This window comes from Aethalodelphis obliquidens, unplaced genomic scaffold, assembly GCF_003676395.1.
Source record: "Aethalodelphis obliquidens isolate GAN/ISIS:26980383/991018 unplaced genomic scaffold, ASM367639v1 scaffold2, whole genome shotgun sequence".
Taxonomy (NCBI): domain Eukaryota; kingdom Metazoa; phylum Chordata; class Mammalia; order Artiodactyla; family Delphinidae; genus Aethalodelphis; species Aethalodelphis obliquidens.
The window spans coordinates 76,163,310-76,185,219 of NW_020837946.1; the positions used below are offsets into that span (position 1 = coordinate 76,163,310).

The 21,910-nt window shown below is 35.3% G+C and overlaps 1 protein-coding gene across 4 annotated transcripts in view; it reads right to left on the reverse strand.

The window, feature by feature from the left end:
* Positions 1 to 21,910, reverse strand: part of GALNT13 (polypeptide N-acetylgalactosaminyltransferase 13) — a 549,363-nt gene that overhangs the window by 330,325 nt on the left and 197,128 nt on the right. For 3 of the 4 annotated variants that reach the window (XM_027131165.1, XM_027131182.1, XM_027131174.1), the window contains one exon: positions 16,186 to 16,354. In XM_027131165.1, the coding sequence (XP_026986966.1) occupies positions 16,186 to 16,354 (169 nt within the window). The remainder of the gene's footprint in view (positions 1 to 16,185; positions 16,355 to 21,910) is intronic. The other variant, XM_027131155.1, reaches the window with a different exon arrangement.

Genomic DNA, 21,910 nt, shown 5'->3' on the forward strand with positions numbered 1-21,910 from the left:
GGCCATTTATAACAAACCTTAGCTAATCTCATACTCGGTGATGAAAAGCTGAAAGCCTTCCCTCTAAATTCAGGAACAAGACAAGGATGCCCACTCTTGCCACTTCTGTTTAACATAGTATTGAAAGTCCTAGCCACAGCAATCAGACAAGAAAAAGAAATAAAAGGCATACAAATTAGAAGGGAAGAAGTAAAACTGTCATTATTTGCAGAAGACATGATATTTTACATAGAAAACCCTAAAGTCTCCATCTGAGGACTATTAGAATAAATGAATTCAGCAAGGTTGTAGGATACAAGATTAATATACAGAAATCTGTTGCTTTTCTATACACCAATAATAAACTATCAGAAAGAGAAAGTAAAAAAACAATCCCATTTAAAATCACATCAAAAATAATAAAATACCTAGGAATAAACTTAACCAAGGAGGTGAAAGACCTATACTCTGAAAACTATAAAATATTGATGAAGGAAACTGAAGATGATACAAAGAAATAAAAGGATGTCCCATGCTCTTGGATTAGAAGAATTACTACTCTTAAAATGGCCATAGTACACAAAGTAATCTACAGAAATCCCTATCAAAACATCCATGAAATTTTTCACAGAATTAGAACAAATAATCCTAAAATTCATATGGAACGAAAAAAGACTCTGAATTGCCAAAGCAATCTTGAGAAAAAAGAACAAAGCTGGAGGTATCACACTCCTTCACCTCAATCTATACTACAAAGCTACAGGATTCAAAACAGCATAGTACTGGCATAGAAACAGACAAGTAGATCAATGGGACAGAACAGAGATCCCAGAAATAAACGCACACACCTTTTGGCAATTAATCTATGGCAAAGGAGGCTAGAATATACAATGAAGAAAAGACAGTCTCTTCAATAAGTGGTGCTGGGAAAACTGGACAGCCACATATAAAACAGTGAGATTAGAAGATTTCCTCACACTATATACAAAAATAAACTAAAAATGGATTAAAGAACTAAATGTAAGACCTGAAACCATGAAACTCCTAGAAGAGAACATTAACAGAGCACTCTTAGGCATAAATTGTAGTATTCTGTCTCCTAAGCAAAGGAGATAAAACAAAAATAAACAAATGGGACCTAATTAAACTTAAAAGCTTTTGCACAGCAAAGGAAACTGTTGACAAAATGAAAAGACAACCCACTGAATGGGAGAAAATATTTCTAATGTTAATATCCAAAATATATAAACAGCTCATACAACTTAATATAAAAAAAAAAAAACAATCCAATCAAAAACAGTCAGAAAACTCGAATAGACGTTCTTCCATAGAAGACATGCAGAAGGCTGACAGGCACATGAAAAGATGCTCAACATCACTAATCATTAGTGAAACGCTAATCAAAACAAAAATGAGGTATCACCTCACATTTGTCAGAATGACTATCATCAAAAAATTGACAAATAACAAATGTTGGAAAGGATGTGGGGAAAAGGAAAACCTTGAACATGGTTGGTGGGAATGTTAATTGGTGCAGTCACTATCAAAAACAGTATGGCGGTTCCTCAGAAAATTAAAACTAGAGCTACCATAATTCCACTCCTGGACATATAGCTGGAAAAAGTAAAAACACAAATTTGAAAAGATACATGCACCCCAATGTTCATACCAATACTATTTACAATAGCCATAATACAGAAACAAACAATATAAATATAAAAAACCCGATATAAAAAAGAATGAAATTCTGCCATTTGCAGCAATATGAATGGACCTAGAGAATATTACGCTTAGTGAAATAAGTCAGAGAAAGATAAATACCGTATGATATCACCTATATGGGGAATCTAAAAAATGATAGAAATAAACATATATAGCAAAATAGAAATAGACTCACAGATATAGAAACAAACTAGTTGTTACTAGTGGGGAGAGGAAAGAGGGGCACATTAGGGGTATGAGATAAAGAGATACAAACTACTATGTATAAAATAGATAAGAAACAAGGCACAGGGAATTATAGCCATTATCTTGTAATAACTTTCAATGGTGTATAATCTGTAAAAATACTGAATCACTATGCTGTACAACTGAAACTAATATGATATTGTAACTCGACTATGTTTCAATAAAAAATAAATAAATAAAAATAATAAAACCATTGCCAAAACCCAGGATCCTTTAGATAAATAAAACAAGGGGCCTTTAGATCTTCAGTCTAAGGCTCTCACAACCAAGCTATTTCAGCTACTTCTGGAGAACTTTTTCCACATATCTATAATGAAATGTTTGTTTCACTGTAACAAAAAAGGTCAGTATATAGGTTCAGCTGGAGGTGGTCATTTAACAAATATTACAGTGGTGATGAGGCAAGGCCTCGTTTCTAAGCTAGAAGTGATCAATAATTTTACTTTTCTCAGTTGTTTTTTAACTGCCCTGTAATTCGTTTTTCTCATTTAAAAATAAGCCATAGGGACTTCCCTGGTGGTCCAGTGGTTAAGACTTCTCCTTCCAATGCGGTGGGGGGGGGTGGGTACAGGTTTGATCCCTGGTGGGGGAACCAAGATCCCACATGCCTCACGGCCAAAAACCCAAAACATTAAAGAAAACAGAAGCAATATTGTAACAAATTCAATAAAGACTTTAAAAATGGTCCACATCAAAAAAAAACTTAAAAAAAAATAAGTCATAGACTTATTTCATGTCAAAAAATAAAATAAAATGGTACAACTGCTACAGGAAACAGTATGGTGCTTCCTCAGAACATAGAATTAGCATATGATCCAGCAATTCCATTTCTCGAAAGAACGGAAAATAGGATCTTAAAGAGATATTTATACAGCTATGTTCATAGTAGGATTATTCACAGTAGGCAAAAGGTGGAAGGAAACCAAGTGTCCACTGACAGATTAATGGATAAACAAAAGTGGTATATACATATAATGGAATATTATTCACCTTAAAAAGTTAGGAATTTCTGACACATGCTGCAACGTGGATGAACCTTGAGGACGTTATGCTAAGTGAAATAAGTTACTCATAAAAGACAAATGCTGTATGATTCCAATTATATGAGTTACCAAGAATATCCAAATTCATACAGACAGAGATTAAAATGGTGGTTGCCAGGGTCTGGGGATAGTGGAGAATATGGAGTTGTTGTTTAATAGGTATACAGTTTCAGTTCTGCAAGATAAAGAGTTCTGGAGACTGGTCCCACAACAGTGTGCATATACTTGTAGGGGAGTGAAAACACTTTGGGTTATTCACCTTGGGTTAGTACCAGAGGCCAGCCAATTAAACTGACAAAAGAAAGAGTAACAGGAGAAAATGCATATAAATTTTATTTTGATGTTAATGTTTTGGTTTTTATGTATATGGAGGTCTTTTAGAAAATAGAGGAAGACCCAAAAGAAGTGGTTAAACTGGGGCTGGGGTTGGGGGTCTTAGATGTCATTTTAACAAATGGTGATGAATCATGGAAAAGACAAAGGAAAAGGTATTTGGGATTTAGGGGTGGTAAAATGTTGGAAGGCAAATATATGGGGGAAACTAACAGAAGATAAGGGTTATTTAGTAAGGTGGAGTTTATGCAGAGTCATCTCAGTGCCACGTCCATCACCAGTGATAAAGGTTATTGATCCTTTTCTTGTTCAAGAGACAGGGGCATCTTCACAAGAGAAACTTGCCTTGCTTTTAGGCAGACGAGGGAGGGAGGACAGCTTTTCCTGTGCCTGTTTTTTCTAAATTGCCTTTAGTCAAAATAATCTTCATGCCAAATTGGTATATTTAAAGATGGCATATTCTGATCCCCTTCATAATTAACACTACTGAACTATATATTTAAAAATAGTTAAGATGGTAAATTTTGTTTTGTATAGATTATAATTTTTAAAAAGTCAAAGTAATAGTTGTTAGAAAATTAAATAGATTGTTGAGAGGTAGTTCAGGTGTAAATGGAGTTATGCAGCATGCTTTCTACCTACAGTGGTACACAAATGTATCCCTGAAAACATACCTAGACACGTTGTAATCAACTTTCTTATTTGAAAGGAAAGTTACAGTGAAACAGTATTATTATTTCAAACATAATAATAATACCTATCATCTCTATCTTCTTCAAATAAATATATATAAATGTATATATTTATGTGCATACACAAACACACAGAGACAGAGATTCTTACATACCACTTCTAATTGGGGAAGTGAAATTAATTTTACACATGAGCACATTACATAAATCAAAGTATTATAGAAATTATTATTATCTTCAGAGGCAAAATTTTTGCCAGCATATGAAAGTTGTAGTAATTCTCAAATTATAAAGAAAAGATGTGGAACAGAGTTCAGAAATCCAATTAATAGTCTCACTTTCTATGTCTCCTTGTGCAATCAATGCTACATTTATGGTATTTTAATTCATAGGAAAGACAATCCATATAAAGGTATACTTATGAGATTGAGCACAGAAAAAATATATACTATGGCTTATTTCTGACGTAGTAAATAAGGTCTTTGTCCTTTGAGAGCATCTTATTCAGAATTTGTATGCTACAGCTCCTTTCCACTAATATCGCAAGACCGCTAGAGTCTTTTTCTCTTTATCAGCTTGCAAGTGTGCATAAGTAAGAAGCAGTTATTTGTCTAGGATATAAATAGCTGAAATAAATTTCCAATTTCCTCATTTTTTTCCCTGATGAAATATATTTAAATGCCAGCTGCATTATAACCTTCAAACAACTCAATACCAGAACTTGAAGTGCTATTAAATGTCTGAATACAAGTAAATGCTAAAAAACCTTAACATTTTGTTTTAATTGGCCACAGCTATTTTATAAATATTCACTCAATAATTACTGTTAATTTCTTATTCAAAAAGAATGGCAGAGTAAAGGGAGAAGCCAATTGCTTAAAAAGTTTCCTTGCTTAGTCCAAAAAAAGAAGGCTAGGACATAAAAGAATTCCACAGAATAATAATGATAATGAATCTAAAAATTTCACTAGGAACTCAGCACAATTCTATCCTTCATCATTTTTGGTGTGTTCATACGATACTATAATTTGTTGTGTATGTAAATATATTCTTTTTACTCTTCACAGTCAGGGGCTATTATATCCATTTTCTTGTTCTCAAGGCTAAACCTATATTAGGTAAATGACAGGGATTGGCTGGTTAACTAACTGATTACTTGGTTTCATCAGTAAAGCAAACTGGGGCTTAGAAAATTAATGGCTTACCCAAGATTCAGTAGGAAGCCACAGAGCCAGATCTTAAACCTATGTGTTTTGGCTCCATACCTAGAGATTTTCCCCCTATTTAAAAAATTTCTCCACTGTAGGCTTTTTGTTCCACCTATTTGTTTTGCATATAATGGAATAGAGTCATGTATGTCATCGATTATAATCATTGTCATACTGTTTTCTCTGCTTCAGAAAAGCCGAGGCATGGGATAACATTGGCTACAGACAGCTTTTGCAAACCAAATTGTGATTTTTGCTGGATTTCATGGAAATATAGCTCAAACACTCTTTTCAAAAAATGATACAAATACACACACATGCACAAACAAACATACATCTATGCATTTGCTTAACATTTGTTCCATTGCTTTTGTGTCTTTACGGAGTTTTATATATGCATAAGTCTGCTATATTTCTAGCATTGTCTGTTTCAGGATCCCAGTAAATATGTAACAGCTCTGTGTATCAGTAAAAGGAAATTATAACATTTAGTTGCTTAAGGTCCACTCAGGTTACTCAAATGAGAGTTTCTTAAAGAGGCTTCCCCTTACTGCTCTATTCTCTATCACTTACCATTCTTCATTCTTTTATTTGTTCTAAATTCCATGAAGCAGAGACTTACTACTAGTTTTATTTACTGCTATATCCCCAGCACACAGAACAGTATTTGGCACATACCAGCATATTAGGTGCTAAAATAATGTGTTTAATATCACTTAATGGGTTTCTTGAGTTTGGTAATATATTCTCTCTTTAATATTTAAATATTACTTGAAAACTCTTACATTGAAAACCAAACAAAATGACACTTATTTACTTGCTTATTTAAACAGAAATATTTAGGCCCAGTTTCTTAAATTCAAACTATATCAATTTACAAAATATTAGACCCGTGATAGATGAGAAACATGCTAACTAATCCCTAATGCTGATCCATCGACGCAAGTTGCTAGTCATTTTTTGCAATGTTCTGAGTAGAATTTTATGACATTGTACTATTTTTTCTTTTAATTTATGGAGGATGGGCAAAGGGGAGAGAGGATTGGTTATATCTGTCAGGAATTTAATTTATATTTATATAGATATAACCAAAAGAATCCCAGAAACTGAGGGCCTTCAAAAACGTAAGAAATTTGGTAAGTGCTTCAGCCTTGACTGTACTTAAAATATCCAAGTACCATGATTATTTGTGATACTATCATTTTATGTCCCTCAAATAATTAAAGATAATATATAAGTGTAATATAAAATTTAATAAATATATTAAGTAAAGAAGCAAATTAATATAAAAATTTAAACACCCCTAGGAATGGACATTCTAGAACTTAACTCCAATTTGTCCTGATGTTTCATCACAATTGCCTCCATGGAAAAACAGTTTTTATTTAGTTTCTTCTCTTTGAAAACATGGGATATTTACTTAGATTTATTCCTCTTGTAAAACAATTAATAAAGACAAACCTCAATTAAACAGGGTCAGGATATCAGAAGGGGGAGCTCTCATGCCCCACATTGACAGTGGAGACCAACAGGAAGAAGAGAGACTCCCCTTCTTTCCCAGCAACAACTCAGCCAATGAAAAGCCATAGACTTTTTTTTCCCACCCTCCCAACTTCCTTTTCCTCTCTATAATAGTGTCTATAAAAGTGTCTCCCTTTCCTTGCTGTGCAGGGACTTGCCTGTGGTTTGCCATGTTTGTAGACCCTGAATTGCAATTCTCTGCTGATCTGAATAAGCGCATCTTTGTTGGAGATGGCAGTCTATTTGCTTCAGGTCAAAATTTTGGTGGCTCTTTCAGGGACCAGAGGAGACTCCCTATGGCTCCAGGGCTGGGGAACAAACAGGGGTGGTACCCACAGTTGAGCCCATTGCTTCTCACTGCATTTCTCGTCAGCACTGGAATTTGAAGTTTTTCCTGGATTCAAGCTCACATCCTCTTGTGTTTGAAGCCCTGCAGGCTTTATTCAGGATCTATTTAAAGCCTTTGTCTTTCTGCTCAAGGTTTTGTTCTGTGTGTAACTACTCCTTTGGCACTTTGGTGTGATCTTGAGATCAGACTGTTTCAACTGAACCTGTCTAAAAATGCCTTTGGCTCAATTCTTTCAGGAAGGGGCCGCTTCAGATGAAATTGTTCTGGTTTTTCAACTTTTGGCCTATTCCTTTAGAAGGGCTATCCTCTGAAGACTGCCTAAAAAACAAAAAAAAGCCTTCAGCCTGGCTCCTCCAGGACCAATGTTTTCTAAGGACTGGCTAGGACTGGCTTGCAAGCTTTTGAATTAAGCCATTTGTTCTACAAACTGTTTAGACTGTTTGAAAATTTTCTTTGCTCTAAAGGAAAAACCTCTAGGAAATGGGATCCCAGTTATCTAGCTTTTTTGAAGGTGCCTTCCCTATAGGGACTCCAGCTAATTTTATTTTTAAAACCAAGGTCCTTCCCCATGCACAATTTCTAAATAAATGGACTGACTTGACCAAAGGCAATTTAGAATCTCAATGGCCATGATGGGGAACTTCTGAAATCCCTAAACTTAATTTCCTTAAAACTGAACTGGTTCAAAAATTTCCAAAACTGACTGGAACACTTATTTCAATTGGTATTTTGAGGCTTCCCAATGTTATCAGGTATCTAAAATTGCCTCTCTGCAAAATATGATTTTAAGGTTAACTAAGGCAAACAAATGATTAAAGAGAGAAACAATGGCTCCCAAAGCCCCAGGCTCTCCTTCCTTGGCTTCTTTGTCTTAGGCTCTGCTTCTAGTCCCATCTTGTCTCGATTGCTCTTCTCCTTATGTCTAGACTCCACCTTTAGTGCCATCTTCCTCCATCCATTCTACGTTGCCTCCAATATACCCTCAATTCCTCCATACTTAATTTTCTTGCCAATCTTTCCCTTTTCTCTGAAACTCTCCCCACTCCCTTTTCCTCTTAAAGTTGTCAGAACATGCACCTTTAAAATTAAGCTTTCTGAGGTTCCAGAGGCTAAACCCTTAGGTTCTTATCTCCCTTGACTAAAGCTGAACTAGGAGCCATAGTCAAAGATTTTCTCAAAGTAACCAAAGATTCTCTCAGATGGTGGAGAAATTTATTATAGTCATTCAAACTTATCACCCTGGTTTCTCTGACTTATAACAGCTAGATCATATGCTTGTCAATTAAGGTCAGGTCTAGTATTGGATGAAAACCACTAATTGGGAAAGTTCTGCAAGGTCACTAGAATTATAACCGGGCGAACAGCCCACTAACTTATCACATGATCAGTCTCAGGCAATTGCTAGATGATGTCATTGAGCAATTCCTAGAGTTTTTCCAAAGCCTGTTGATTAGAAAAGAATTCAGGCTTGCACATAAAAATATGTTGAACCTGTTCATGATTTTTTATTATTGAATTCAGATTGTTTTTAAAGAAAATTCTGGTCTTCCTTCAGATGTTGATTCCATCCAAGTAGCTCATAACTCTAGTTTATTAATGGGCTGAACCGGGACCTCTTCCTTCTAATAAAAAGGACCCAGATGGAATGGGAAACTATGTCCACTCCACATTTACTTAATCTGGAAAGTAGCTCTCTTACTCTAGATGAGTCATCTCCGGAGAAGGCCACCAAATTCTTCATCTTCAATTCCAGCAAATGGAAGCTCTGACACAAAACGAAAACCCTCTAGTTTCTGCTATTAATGCAAAGAGCCAGAACACTGGAAAAGAGACTATTACAAATGTAAGCACTTCAGGCACCTTCAGCCCTCTAACCAGCCTTCCCAACGTCCTTATGCTCAATGACAGGGTTCTGGGGATCTACAGGGGTTCTTCCCAGTTCTCCCTCCTAACTGACTTGGAGAAACATTTCTTCTGATTGGGGATGAATCTCTTCCCGTCATAAATGACACCGCAGCCACATGCCTAGTGCTCAACCCCACTATTATAAAGCAACCCCTCCCTTGGAGTACTAAAACAGTTCAAATAGTGGGGATTTCTAATGAACCTCAAGAGGTCCTTGTCTCTGAACCTATTCCCTTTTGTTTAGGCCCTTTGAGAGATGCCCACTCTTTTATCCTTAGTTCCTCTGCCCCATTCACTTATTAAACAGAGGCTTAGAGAAGCATCACGCCAGAATTTATTTCTCCCAGAGGGGAAATAATTCTAGAAATTGACAGTAGTCATCAAAATAACCCCCGGGTGAATTAAATAGCCCTTTGACATCTTTTATTTGTTCCTACTCTGATGGTACTAAAGCAGATCCTGAAAACACTGGTCACTTGTCCCTACTGAATCAACTACCACTTTCCATATGGGCAAAATCTCCAACTGATGTGACAAAATTCACAGCGCACCTCCAGTCAAAATTCAATTAGATACCTCAAAACCTCTTCCCAGAATGAATCAATATCCTATACGTAAAGAAGCCCTTCAAGGCATAAAGTCCATAACAGAAGATTATGTGGCTCAAGGACTCATTATCCCTTGTACTAGCCCTTGTAACACTGCCATTTTACTGGTGAGAACACCTTAAGGGCTGAGGGTAGAGGTTTGTCCAGGACCTCAGAGCAATAAATAACATTGTTATCCCTGGACACCCTATTGTTCCTAACCCTCATACCTTACTAACATCCATTCCCACTGGAAGTAAATTCTTTAATGTAATTGAGTTATGCAATTACATGCACTTGGGAAGAAAAAACAATTCACCTGGGCAGTAATGCCTTAGGTTTTACTGAGAGTCCTTCTTATTTCTTGCAAATCCTGAAGGCGAATCCGGATGACATCAAGTTCCCTAGAGGTTCTACTCTGTTGCAATATCTGGATGATTTGTTTCTTTACTCTCCTTCTCAAGTCCCCTCACAGGAAGACAGCATCCGCTTGTTAAAGCCTTTAGCCTTAAAGGGACATAAGGTCACCAAAGGAAAATTGCAGTTTGGCCAAACCCAGGTTTGATATTTTCTTTTTTAAAATTTTTGGCTGCATTGGGTCTTCGTTGCTGCACAGCAGCTTTCTTTAGTTGCGGCGAGTGGAGGCTACTCTTCGTTGGCGTGCATGGGCTTCTCACTGTGGTGGCTTCCCTTGCTGCAGAGCACAGGATCTAGGTGCACGAGCTTCAGTAGTTGTGGCATGCAGGCTCAGTAGTAGCAGCTCGCGGGCTCTAGAGAGCAGGCTCAGTAGTTGTGGTGCATGGGCTTAGTTGCTCCATGGCATGTGGGATCTTCCCAGACCAGGGCTTGAACCTATGTTCCCTGCATTGGCAGGCAGATTCTTAACCACTGTGCCACCAGGGAAGTCCCCCAGGTTTGATCTTTAGGGCATATGCTATCAAAAACAGGGCTCTGCCTAGATCCACAGAGACTTCATGGTATCCTAAGTTTCCCCAAAACCAAAAGTAAGCACCAACTGTGAGGTTTCCTTGGGCTACTTGATTCTTGCCAAAATTGGATTTGAAATTTCTCTCTTATAACCAAACCTCTGTATGTTTTACTCAACAATAACAACCCTAACCCAATTTTATCCAGTTTTATGGAAAGAACTGGAAGACACAGCTTTCAAGGCCCTAAAGGAGAGTTGATGAAGCAACCTGTCCTTTGGCATCCCAATTATCAGATTCCTTTTTCCTTTTTGTATATGAAAAGGAAAGGAATGCCGTTGGGGTACTCACCCAAAAATATGGAGACCACCATCGACTCATAGGTATTATAGCCAGCAACGAGACCCTGTGACACCGGAATACACATCTTGCCTTAGTGCCATATCAACCACTGCCTTTTTGGTTAAAGCCACCAAGAAAATTGTTGTGGAATTCCCTTTAACTATTTTTGTACCCGATGCATTAGAAGCCCTCCTGAATTCTCACCACATTCAATATTTCTCCGCCAGCCATCTTACCTCCTATGAAGTCCTTTTGTTAACTGCCCCTCACATAACTCTTTTCTTTTATAATAACCTTAACCTGGCTACTCTTCTCCCCTCCATCACCCACAAAGTTCCTCATGACTGCTTAACACTGATGGACCGCCTCCTGACTCCTCATAATGATATATCAGAAATTGCATTAGGTAATGTTGCCTTCTGAAGGTTCACCAATGGTTCTTATTTTAAAGGTGACAACGGCAAATAGTGCTCTGAGTATGCTGTCATAATTTGTTTTGATGTTGTTGAGGCAGCGTCTTTATCTGTGGCTACTTCAGCTCAACAGGCTGAATTACACACTTTTACATGGGCCTGAACTTTAGCCAGGGACAAAACTGTTTATACTGACAGCAGATAGGCTTTTGAAGTAGCTCATGATTTTGGAATGTTGTGGAAGCAACATTTCCACAACATCCTTATTTCCAGTGGAAATAACATTGAAAATGGCCCTTATGTTCATTATTGTGCACAATAATGTTACCTGCCATTTTAGCTATTATTAAATTCTGGGATAGTCTAAACTTGAAATCTCTGGACGCTACGAGAAATTACCTTGCTGATATTTCTGCAAGGAATGCTGTCCTTAAAGGGACCAACAGCATCCAAACCTCTGTCGTGGTCCAAAAGGTATTTCCAAATTATCCAAATGATAATTTAGAAAAACTGGCTAGAGAGGTCCAACAATTGGCCTCAGAAAAGGAAAAACAAGATTGGAGATTCAATTATTGTTGGTTTGATAAAAAGAGAAAGCTCTGGTTTGAACCAAATAACGACGCAGGCCTACCCGAGACTCTAAAATGCTCACTTCTCACTACTATACGTGCATTAAACCATTGATCTACTGACAAAAATGATAACCTTCATGAATCAATATTGGTGGGGAAACATTAACAGGGCCACAAAAAGTGCCTACCTACCTCACTTGTTCCACTTGTCCAAAGTACAGCCCAGGGAAGTCTGTTCCTACTGCTCCCAGACATTTTAAACTGCCAGATGGACCATTTGAGGTCTAGCAACTGGATTTCATACAACTTCCTCTGTCTAATGGATATAAATATGTTTCAGTCACAGTCTATATGTCTTCACCGTGGACTGAAACCTTCCCTTGCAGACCATTTACTGCCTATTCTGTGGCTAAAGTTGGGAAAGATTATTCCTTCCCGGAAGAAGTCTTCTTGAGTTTCATAGTGTTCGAGTAACCCATTTTATTGGTCAGGTTCTTTGCCAAGTCTTGGCTGTTTGGATGGTTTTACAGCACTGTCACTGGTGTGGACTGTTGCCTCAATCCTCTGGTTTAGAAGAACACACTCAGTGCATCATTAAGACTCAACTGGCAAAATTTGTAGAGGCCCTCCAAATAGCTTGGCCAGAAGCACTGTGGCTGGTCCTTCTAAATCTCAGATTCACCCCTGTTTGAACTCATAAACTCTCACCCTTTGGGATAGTGATAGAATCCCAGTGCACTTGGCTCTTGCTTCTTTTGACCCACAACTGCTAAAAGGAAAGACCCTCCAATACTGCAAAGACCTAATTCATTCTATTAAAAACCACTATGAGTTTTCGAAGAGCAATCTATTCACAGTGCACCCTTGCGAGACAAAGACCTCAAGCATCATACCTTGCAACCTGAGATTTTTTCTATTGAAAAAGACACTTCCAGAAGTACTCTCTTCAACTTTGCTGGAAAGGTCACTATCAGGTTACTGCTAAGCAACCCTTGTGCCACGGAACCCCAAGGAATAGACTCTTGGATTTCCATGACATACCTAAAAAAGAGCGCCAAGCACTGACTGGACCTGCACATAATTTGGTGGCCTAAAAGTAAAAAAAATTCCCAGTATTGGAGGAGAGGACATCTGATGAGACAGTGTTCCCAAGATATCCAGAGCAGGCCTGTTGGAAGTTTGTTGCTAAACCTTTGATAATGATATAACACAGCAGATGATCTCCAGTTTCTATGATCTTGACAACATAGAGACTTTAAATAATAATGCCTGAGAGTTCTCCCTCCTAACCCTCCTTGTTACCTGAATATGACTTTAATAGGTTTCCAATCTGAGCACTTTCCTTCTGACATGAGACACCACCCAGGAAAGATCCTTCCTGACACTGAGGGACAAAAAGCCACTGAAACCTGAAAACCTGACTCTTGATCAGTGATGCTTTTAGAGAAATATCATGATCAAAAGAGGGATATGTAAAAAAATTAATAAACAGAAACCTCAAGTAAAAATAGAGCTTGGGCATCAGAAAGGGGAGTCTCATACCCTGCAAGAATAGCAGAGCCCAACTGGACAAAGAAAGACTTCTTTCCTGGCAAGAACTCAGCCATTGAAATGCCATGGACTCTTTGTTTACTACAGTCCTCCCAACTTCCTTTTTCACTCTATAAAAGAGTTCTCCTTCCCTTGCTGTGTGGGGACTTGCATGTGCCTTGCCATGGTCACAGACCCTGAACTGCAATTCTCTGCTGATCCTAAATAAACCCATTTTTGCTGGAGAAATATCTAGCCGTCTATTTGTTTCAGGTAAACACTCTGAACACATCTTCAAATATTTGTAGATTGATATTAAAGCCAAACACAACATTAAACTATTTGGAGAATTTTCTGAATGCAGTCATAAAATATGCTGAGATATTTTAATAAATTCACAGTATGGGCAGTTCAGACCCTTTCTAAATAAATATCAACTCAAGTTTTCACTAAAATAAGATCTTTTTAAACTAATTATTTATAAATCCCATCTTTTTATATCTTGATATTTCAGTCATCACTGAGGCTAGCTTTATGTGTCATCTCATGAGATGTAACTATCCAAAAACTGAACTGTAATACCAAAATTGGAAAAAATATAGTTTTCTACATCAAATGAGTATTAACAGCTTTTTACATCTTTTAAATAAGTTTGGATATCTGATTCATGGTGTGTTTCTCAACATTAGTTGTTCCCAGGCAGTCACACAATTGAGTCATTCAAGATGACTTGCAAATGTCCTCAGTGAACTTCACACACACTTTATGATTTGTCTAGAAATTGTAGATGGTATTTCTTTCTTTCTTTCTTTTTTCTAATTGCATACACTGTGATGTCGTAAAAATAAAACAGGAAATGATTTATTTCACTACTATTATTTGCAAAATCTCAAAATTCAAGCAATAATATCTACAGTAGGTATGGCATTTTTTTATAGTTTTTATACTGAGATTTGAATCCTACATTTTTTAACTTTTTTTTTTTTTTTTTGTGGTACGTGGGCCTCTCACTGTTGTGGCCTCTCCTGTTGTGGAGCACAGGCTCCGGATGCGCAGGCTCAGCGGCCATGGCTCACGGGCCCAGCCGCTCCGTGGCATGTGGGATCTTCCCGGACCGGGGCACGAACCCGTGTCCCCTGCATCGGCAGGCGGACTCTCAAGCACTGCGCCACCAGGGAAGCCCTGAATCCTACATTTTTTAAATGTTGAATTGTTCCATAGTTTAAGACTTAAATCTTCAAGTACTTAATACACTCAGTAATTCTTAAAACAAGTAATACCACTGGCCACAAATATTTTAAATGGAAGCTCAATGATGATGTTGCTTCTTTTTTACTTTTGTGACAGCTCTGTATTAAAATAGTTCTTACCTTAATTTTATACCAGATCTGATATAAAATTTAATGTTATATGTTCTGATAGTTGAAAATGAAGATTTAAAAAAATTTGAAATAGTGTGTACATGGTTTTCCTGAACACATAAGTATCACATTTTCCCATTTTATCACAACATAGTATATAAAACAAGGTAATAAATGCAACATTATAACATTATGAACTCAGCATATAAAATGCTCAAAATTACTTAGAAGAATATGCTCACTGTATATCTTTAAAAATTCAAATGTATCTATGCACATACAAACACACACATACAAATAAGGACAGAACTACCTGTAAAATTATTTAGGCCTCTGGAATGCAAAAATGTTAAATTTGATGCTTAAGCTATTTGCTAGGAACCAAAAATATCCATAATATGTAGTTACTTGTGGTTTTGTTGAGAGAGAAATTTCAAAAGCATACAGGGGTATACAAAACCAGTTACTCTGCTATCAAATGAACCTTCTGACAACCCAGGCCAGCATCTCAACAAGGCTTGGATTAACTTATTTTGATCTTATTTGAAGTAATTCAGAAAGGAAAAAAAATCATATTTAGTAAATATGTTAATGTCACCATCGCACTAATGTAATATAACCCATTATATGTAGCAAACTTTGTAGGCATCAACTATGTATAGGCCATTACATGTCTAAAAGAACAAGTTCGTTTTAAAAAAAAGTGTGTTCTGGAGGATATTTGTAAACTTGGAGATTTTCTAAAAACTGAGGACATATCTTTTCTAAGTGCCAAGAGTTTTCTTTATAAGGACTATATACAAGGATGACTATACTGCCACTAAATATTCTGATTTTTATTACCTCCATTTAAAATATGTTCAACTATCTAGAGCATGGCTTACAGTTAATCACATAAGTGTTAAATTCTTCAACATAATTTTTCATGCAGTATTATTATTTCCAAGTGAGTATTTCCTCCATGGCTGATAACTGAGCTTTCTAATTATATCGATAAATAGCATCATAAATTGCTAAAAAGCCCACAATAAATAATTTTAAAGGGTCAAAGAATCACACAGGCAGTTGGCTATTTTTATGCTGGAATAGCAAAGCGTATAGTTTTTCAAAGCAAAGTATAAGGGCTTTTTATACAGGCCAGAAAATAATTTATCAAAGATCATGTTTGCTCTATTTTTAGCAAGATAAAGCAAAGCAAAACAAAAAGACATCTCATGAAGGAAAAAACCTGTTAGGTTGGTATATTCTGCAATGTCTTTGCAAGTAACATATTTTGCTCTGCCAGAGAAAGACAGTTCATATCTCTCATCATAGCACAGTTAATTCCTGCTATGGCAAAGGTATTCAGAACCACATAGTTCTAGATTTCAAATAATCCGAGTTAATTGAAGTTCTGAGATATTCTGAAATTTGGGGATTGCTAACATATAAGATTATAAAACAAATGTAAACTCACCCTTCTAATCTTACATCCGGCAAACTTCTGTTAAGGGCAATCAAATCGCTGGCCATAAGGTTAAACTGATTGATTTTAAACAGTTCTTTCATTTTCTCCTGGTCATCTTTAGGAATCAGCACAGCCTTTCCCATTTCTCCTGGCCCTTCTTGGTTTCTTGAAATAACAGCTGTAAGACACACACAGGTACACACATACATACAAACATACAGATAATGAACTGAAAATATAAACTCATGTGTTGGATTAGATTCTAAAGGGTATCACTTATAAACTGGCTTAATCATAAAATCATCAAATCTCTATTGCCACTTACAAACCATGCACTACACTAAAGAAACAACTTATTTTAATTCATTAACTCAATGCTGCATGTTGTCCTTCAAGTCGATCACATATCATATGATCTGACTAATCATTAAGACAATAATTAAGCAACACAAAACACCAAAACTTAAAACTTCTCTTTCATGTTTTTTAATACACTTATTAGAGAGGGATGAAGTTGAGCTCTGGGCAGACTAAGTTGTACAAAATGATAAAAGAGAAATTTTAAAAATTTACCAAGATTAATTTACTTTTACATCCACTTAAATATTTTGGTATTTCAAATATCTACTACCATTATATCTTTATAAAAGCAAGCAAGGTTGGCAACGCTTTATCCCCATCAGAATTTGATTTCTTTGTCAAATCATTTTCAAATAAGTGAAAAGAACTTTCATAGCAGTGACATATAATTTTAAATGTCAAGTTGGATTTGGAGGCTATGTGTTCCATAACTGGAATTTCAGAGCAATATTTTGGGCTTGATTGTTTTTATTAAGAGCATTCAGGATTCTATACAAGCTAATGTTCTTGCCATTTCCTCCAAGTTATCACCACACAAATGTCCCTTCTAGCTATAAAATACATGGTTCAATGTGTGTGTGTGTGTAGGCACATGCATGCATGCATATGTCTGGATGTATGCTAATATATAGTAATAAGACAAGGTTCCAGTCAACCCTAATGTACCCTTAACTTACTTTTCATAATGATATTAAATTAGGTTACCATGAAAGAAACGTAGTTCTGGTCTTGACTCTTCCAATGTTTTGCTGTATTATAGCACCTAACACATTAATCTTACTGAGTTTAATTTCCATATACTTTAAAGGGCAAAGATATGGACCCTGATTACTTTAAAATGTATTTAAAATTTAAAGAATATTAAAAAGCTAAAACTAGAAATACCATATGATCCAGCAATTCCACTCCTGGGTATATATCCAGAAAAAACTAAAACAATAATTTGAAAAGATACATGCACTGTACCTCAATGTTCGTTGCAGCACTATGTATAAGAGCCAAGATATGGAAGCAACCCAAGTGCCCATCAACAGATGACTGGATTAAGAAGATGTGGCAAGCATATATATATATATACACACACACATATATATATATGTATATGTATAGAATATTACTCAGCCATAAAAAAGAATGAAATATTGCCATTTGCAGCAATCTGGATAGACCTAGAGAATAGTATGCTTAGTGAAATAGGACCGACAGAAAAAGATGAATACTATATGTTATTACTCATATGTGGGATCTAAAAAATAATACAAATGAGTGTACATACTAAACAGAAACAGACTCATAGACATAGTAAACTTACTATGTTTACTATCTAAAAAATAATACAAATGAGTGTACATACTAAATAGAAACAGACTCATAGACATAGTAAACTTACTATGTTTACTACTCACCCTACAAATTTAGGGTTACCAAAGGGGAAAGGGAGGGGGAGAGAGACAAATTAGGGGTATGAGATTAACAGATACAAACTACTATGCATAAAATAGATAAGCAACAGGATTTACTGTAGAGCACAGGGAATTATACCCAATATCTTGTAATAACCTAAAATGGAATATAATCTGCAAAAAAAAAAAGTTGAATCACTATGCTGGATATCTGAAACTAACACAATTTTGTAAGTCAACTATACTTCAATACAAAATTAAAGGATAAAAAGCATGTGAAAATAATCCATAAATTACAGCATTTCATAGAATATAAATTCTAATATAATATAAGAATATGGTCAAAACTAGGGTAGAACACAATAAGGAGACTTTCCTCTGATTTGACCATAATTATAAAACATCAAAACTGATATTACCAGTACTAATACACAATGGGTCTTCCAGTAGATTATTTTCTGTGAAAGGTTATTCTGAGTTTGGAATGGCAGGAGTCAAACTATAAAAGAGACTTAGGCATCTCTGGGGAACTTCAGATACGGGTATCATGAAGGTAATTAGCCTGTAAATCCTCTTATATGTAGAAAAATGGTAAGAACCGGGAAATTTTTAAATGAAAAAGATATATGTATTCAACCTCAAACTATTAAAAAAAGTTATCTTAAAGCTTATGAAGACTCTCATTCACTTTAAGAAGCAAAAATAGAAATGATGGCAGGAATTTTATGAAAAAGCATGTTTTGTTCAATTTATGAATTAGAATTCTAACAGTAATATGTTCCCTCAGGAGTTAGTAAGCCTATTGTCCCTGAAATCAGATGGAGTTGTTGGCATTGGCTTTGGGGGAATTTGTGCTGCTGGTGAGATGCTGGACTTAGACAGGGCTTAAAGTACTTTTCATTTCTAGGATTTCTTTAAGTTTTGATTCCACAGAAACTGTTAAAAAGAATTTTTATAGTTTCCATAGGAGTCCTTCTAATTCTGAAGTAAAGGACATAATCAAGCTATATAATACTACCCACTGACCATAGATATTTTATATATGTGTATCTATATCTATCTAGAAGGAAATAGATTTTCAATCTAGATTGGTAGAGATAGATAGATAGATAGGTAGATGATAGATATTTTACATATTCTCGTCTGTAACCTTAATGTCAGAAAATATAGGATTCATTTTTTTCTGGGAAAAAGAATTTTTGATTTTTGATACATTAAAGAGAGCTTAAAGAATTTGAGGTTAAAAAAAATTAGAAATTAAGAAAGCAATTCATTCACCGTTCACAGTTCTTTAAAATGTCCTCTATAAATTCTAACAAAAACACCTTACATTGCAGAGAAAGGCACTAGCATCAATGCAATGCTACCAAGACTATGAAATAGATAGGAATGACTTTTACGCTATGTAGAAAAACCATGGAGCTCAACTCCATCATTGTAGACAATGAAGATCAAGTTATAGCACATTGAAGTACTTGTTTTTTGTAATATATTCAAAGCTGTGACCATTTCCTTTGCTTAGCATTTTGAAAATTATAGTTTTGTCAGTGGTATGGTAGAGTAAGTATCTCATTTTGTAGTCTTATCAACAAAAATAAAATTGTCATAAACAGTATCCATATACTTAGAACTAGTTTGCAAGCACATATAATCATTCTCCTTAATTATTCTCAGCTTCTTAGTGAAGAATAGATGACAACTTAATGTGTATCAGGTTAAGTGTCTCCTCCCCAAAGTTAAATATACTTTTCTATAATAGCCTCTAATGAATGCATATTTGACATTTTACAAAATGTTTTTTCTTATGCATGAGCAGACCTATTGGTATTTTTCACCTTGCTCAAGGAAAAAATGCTAAGTGATTATAACGTGGAACCAGCCTTTTTCTTTTCCTGGCTCTTACCTGACAGAATACATATTGCTAGAAGAAGCAGGTTTGTTTTTTTTATTATTATTCAAATAATATAAATAGGAAATAGAAAAGATTGTGCAGTTTAGTATGTCGTTTTTCTCTGATCTCCAGTACCTTTAAATAGCAACTTTTATTTTTTTCTCACCTGTTTATTTCTCTCCTCTACATAGTTTAAAGAAAAAGAAAATCCACCCACACACCTACGAGATACCATGCTCCTCCACAGCCAAAGTAAAAAAACAGAAAGAAAAGTCATTGAAGTTTTGGTGTTACTTTTCCACTCTTAATAGGCAACTGTACTGGAGAAGGCAACTAAATCTACATTATACCTTGACTATTGATTTAAATATGGATGGAAATGTCCCAATTCCAAATCTGGTTTGGACTGTAAAAATAAATTAATATACTACGCTGGAAGGTATTTTCTTCCTAATTATATGGTTAAATAATTAAAAATGATAGATAATTTGACTCAATATGACATTATAAAACTTGTTGAAATATAAAAGCAGAATCATTATATATATGTACATATATATAACATATATCTTTCATTTTCTTTAACATAGTGCATACCGTATAGATTAAATGAGATTTATTTTTATCATAGAATTCCCATTGATAAAATGATGGCCACGAAAATATAAATAAACCAACTGATCAGTCTACCAAAACGAACACTACATATTAATTGCATTATGGCTTATGTACATTATGAACACTTTTTCAGTTGCAGAAATATCCCATTAACAATAAGCACTGTCTATTTGAAAAAAGAGAGATAAGACAGTTTATATTTAAAAACAAACTAGAGTAAAATAAAATTTAGGTCATTTTAAAGTAAAGATTTTATTATGTTAAAGAACATAGTAATATATGATGCATATTGGTAAAAGCATGACACTGGACCAAAATCTAAATGTTATCCCATCTGCCATACTTTCCAAAAAATTACCTCAAATTATATTTCTATCCTCAGATCTACTCAGCTGTTAATTTCTGTATATTTGCCTTTAAAATCTTTCTTTTCAATGATACTGCAGCTCTTCTCCAATTTTCACCTCTTCCAAATCGTCAATTGAAATAAATTTAAAACCTTGACTTTTAATCTCTCTCATCTTTGAATATTCATACTTCATTGCTAATAATCTGTTTCCCTAAGACAATGCTGTTTGCCTTGTCAATCATAAACAAGTCTGCAGTGGAGTCAGAAGATGAGGAAATCACACTAGCCGTTGGATCACCATCCCACCATCCAAACCATTTTGCCTTCCACTCAGTGTTCCGTGGGCCATGCTCTTTTGCAAATCTACAGACCCTGAGTTTATAAAGAATAATTCTTGTTAAAGTAAAGGAACTCCGTATATCTTTACTTTGGCCCATTTCTATTAGAAACAATGATAGACTTCAAATATCAACATTATAATACAGAGCTTAATATATATATATATATATTAAACAAAATTCATTCTATTTAATGTGGGAATAAATGGCAATTCACTTGCTACACTTTTAAAAAAACTGCATTTTTATAAATCTGATACATCTGTCAATAATATGTTTTTAAAAATTTTAACATGGACATATATGGTGCTCTGGTTTCTGCCCATTACATTTCAGTAACTAGATTTTTATGCAGCAAGAATATTGCAAATAGCAAGCTCCAATGGGATCAAGTCCAGCAGATATTAGCTACTATTTCCCAGTAGGGTGGTACCCCTTGTTAGATATTAATAAGGCGGCATTTTCCACCAGCTAAGTGAGAGATCATTCACAGGACCAAGGGAACACTAATTTCCAAAACTGTCTTTTACTTATTTTTTAAATCAAAAATATATTCTTTTTATTATATATAAAAATAATACATGCTCATTTAAAAGAAAGAATAAAGAGAGAAAGGGGGAGGAAGGAAGGGAGACAGAGAGAAAGAGATAGGTAGGTAGCCACAATGAAAAAAAAGTGAAAAATCAGTTAAACTTCTGCTTGAATGGTCAACTTTAATTTATTCAGAAACATACTTATATATTTAAAATATGATCGTTCATGCATGCTGAATTTT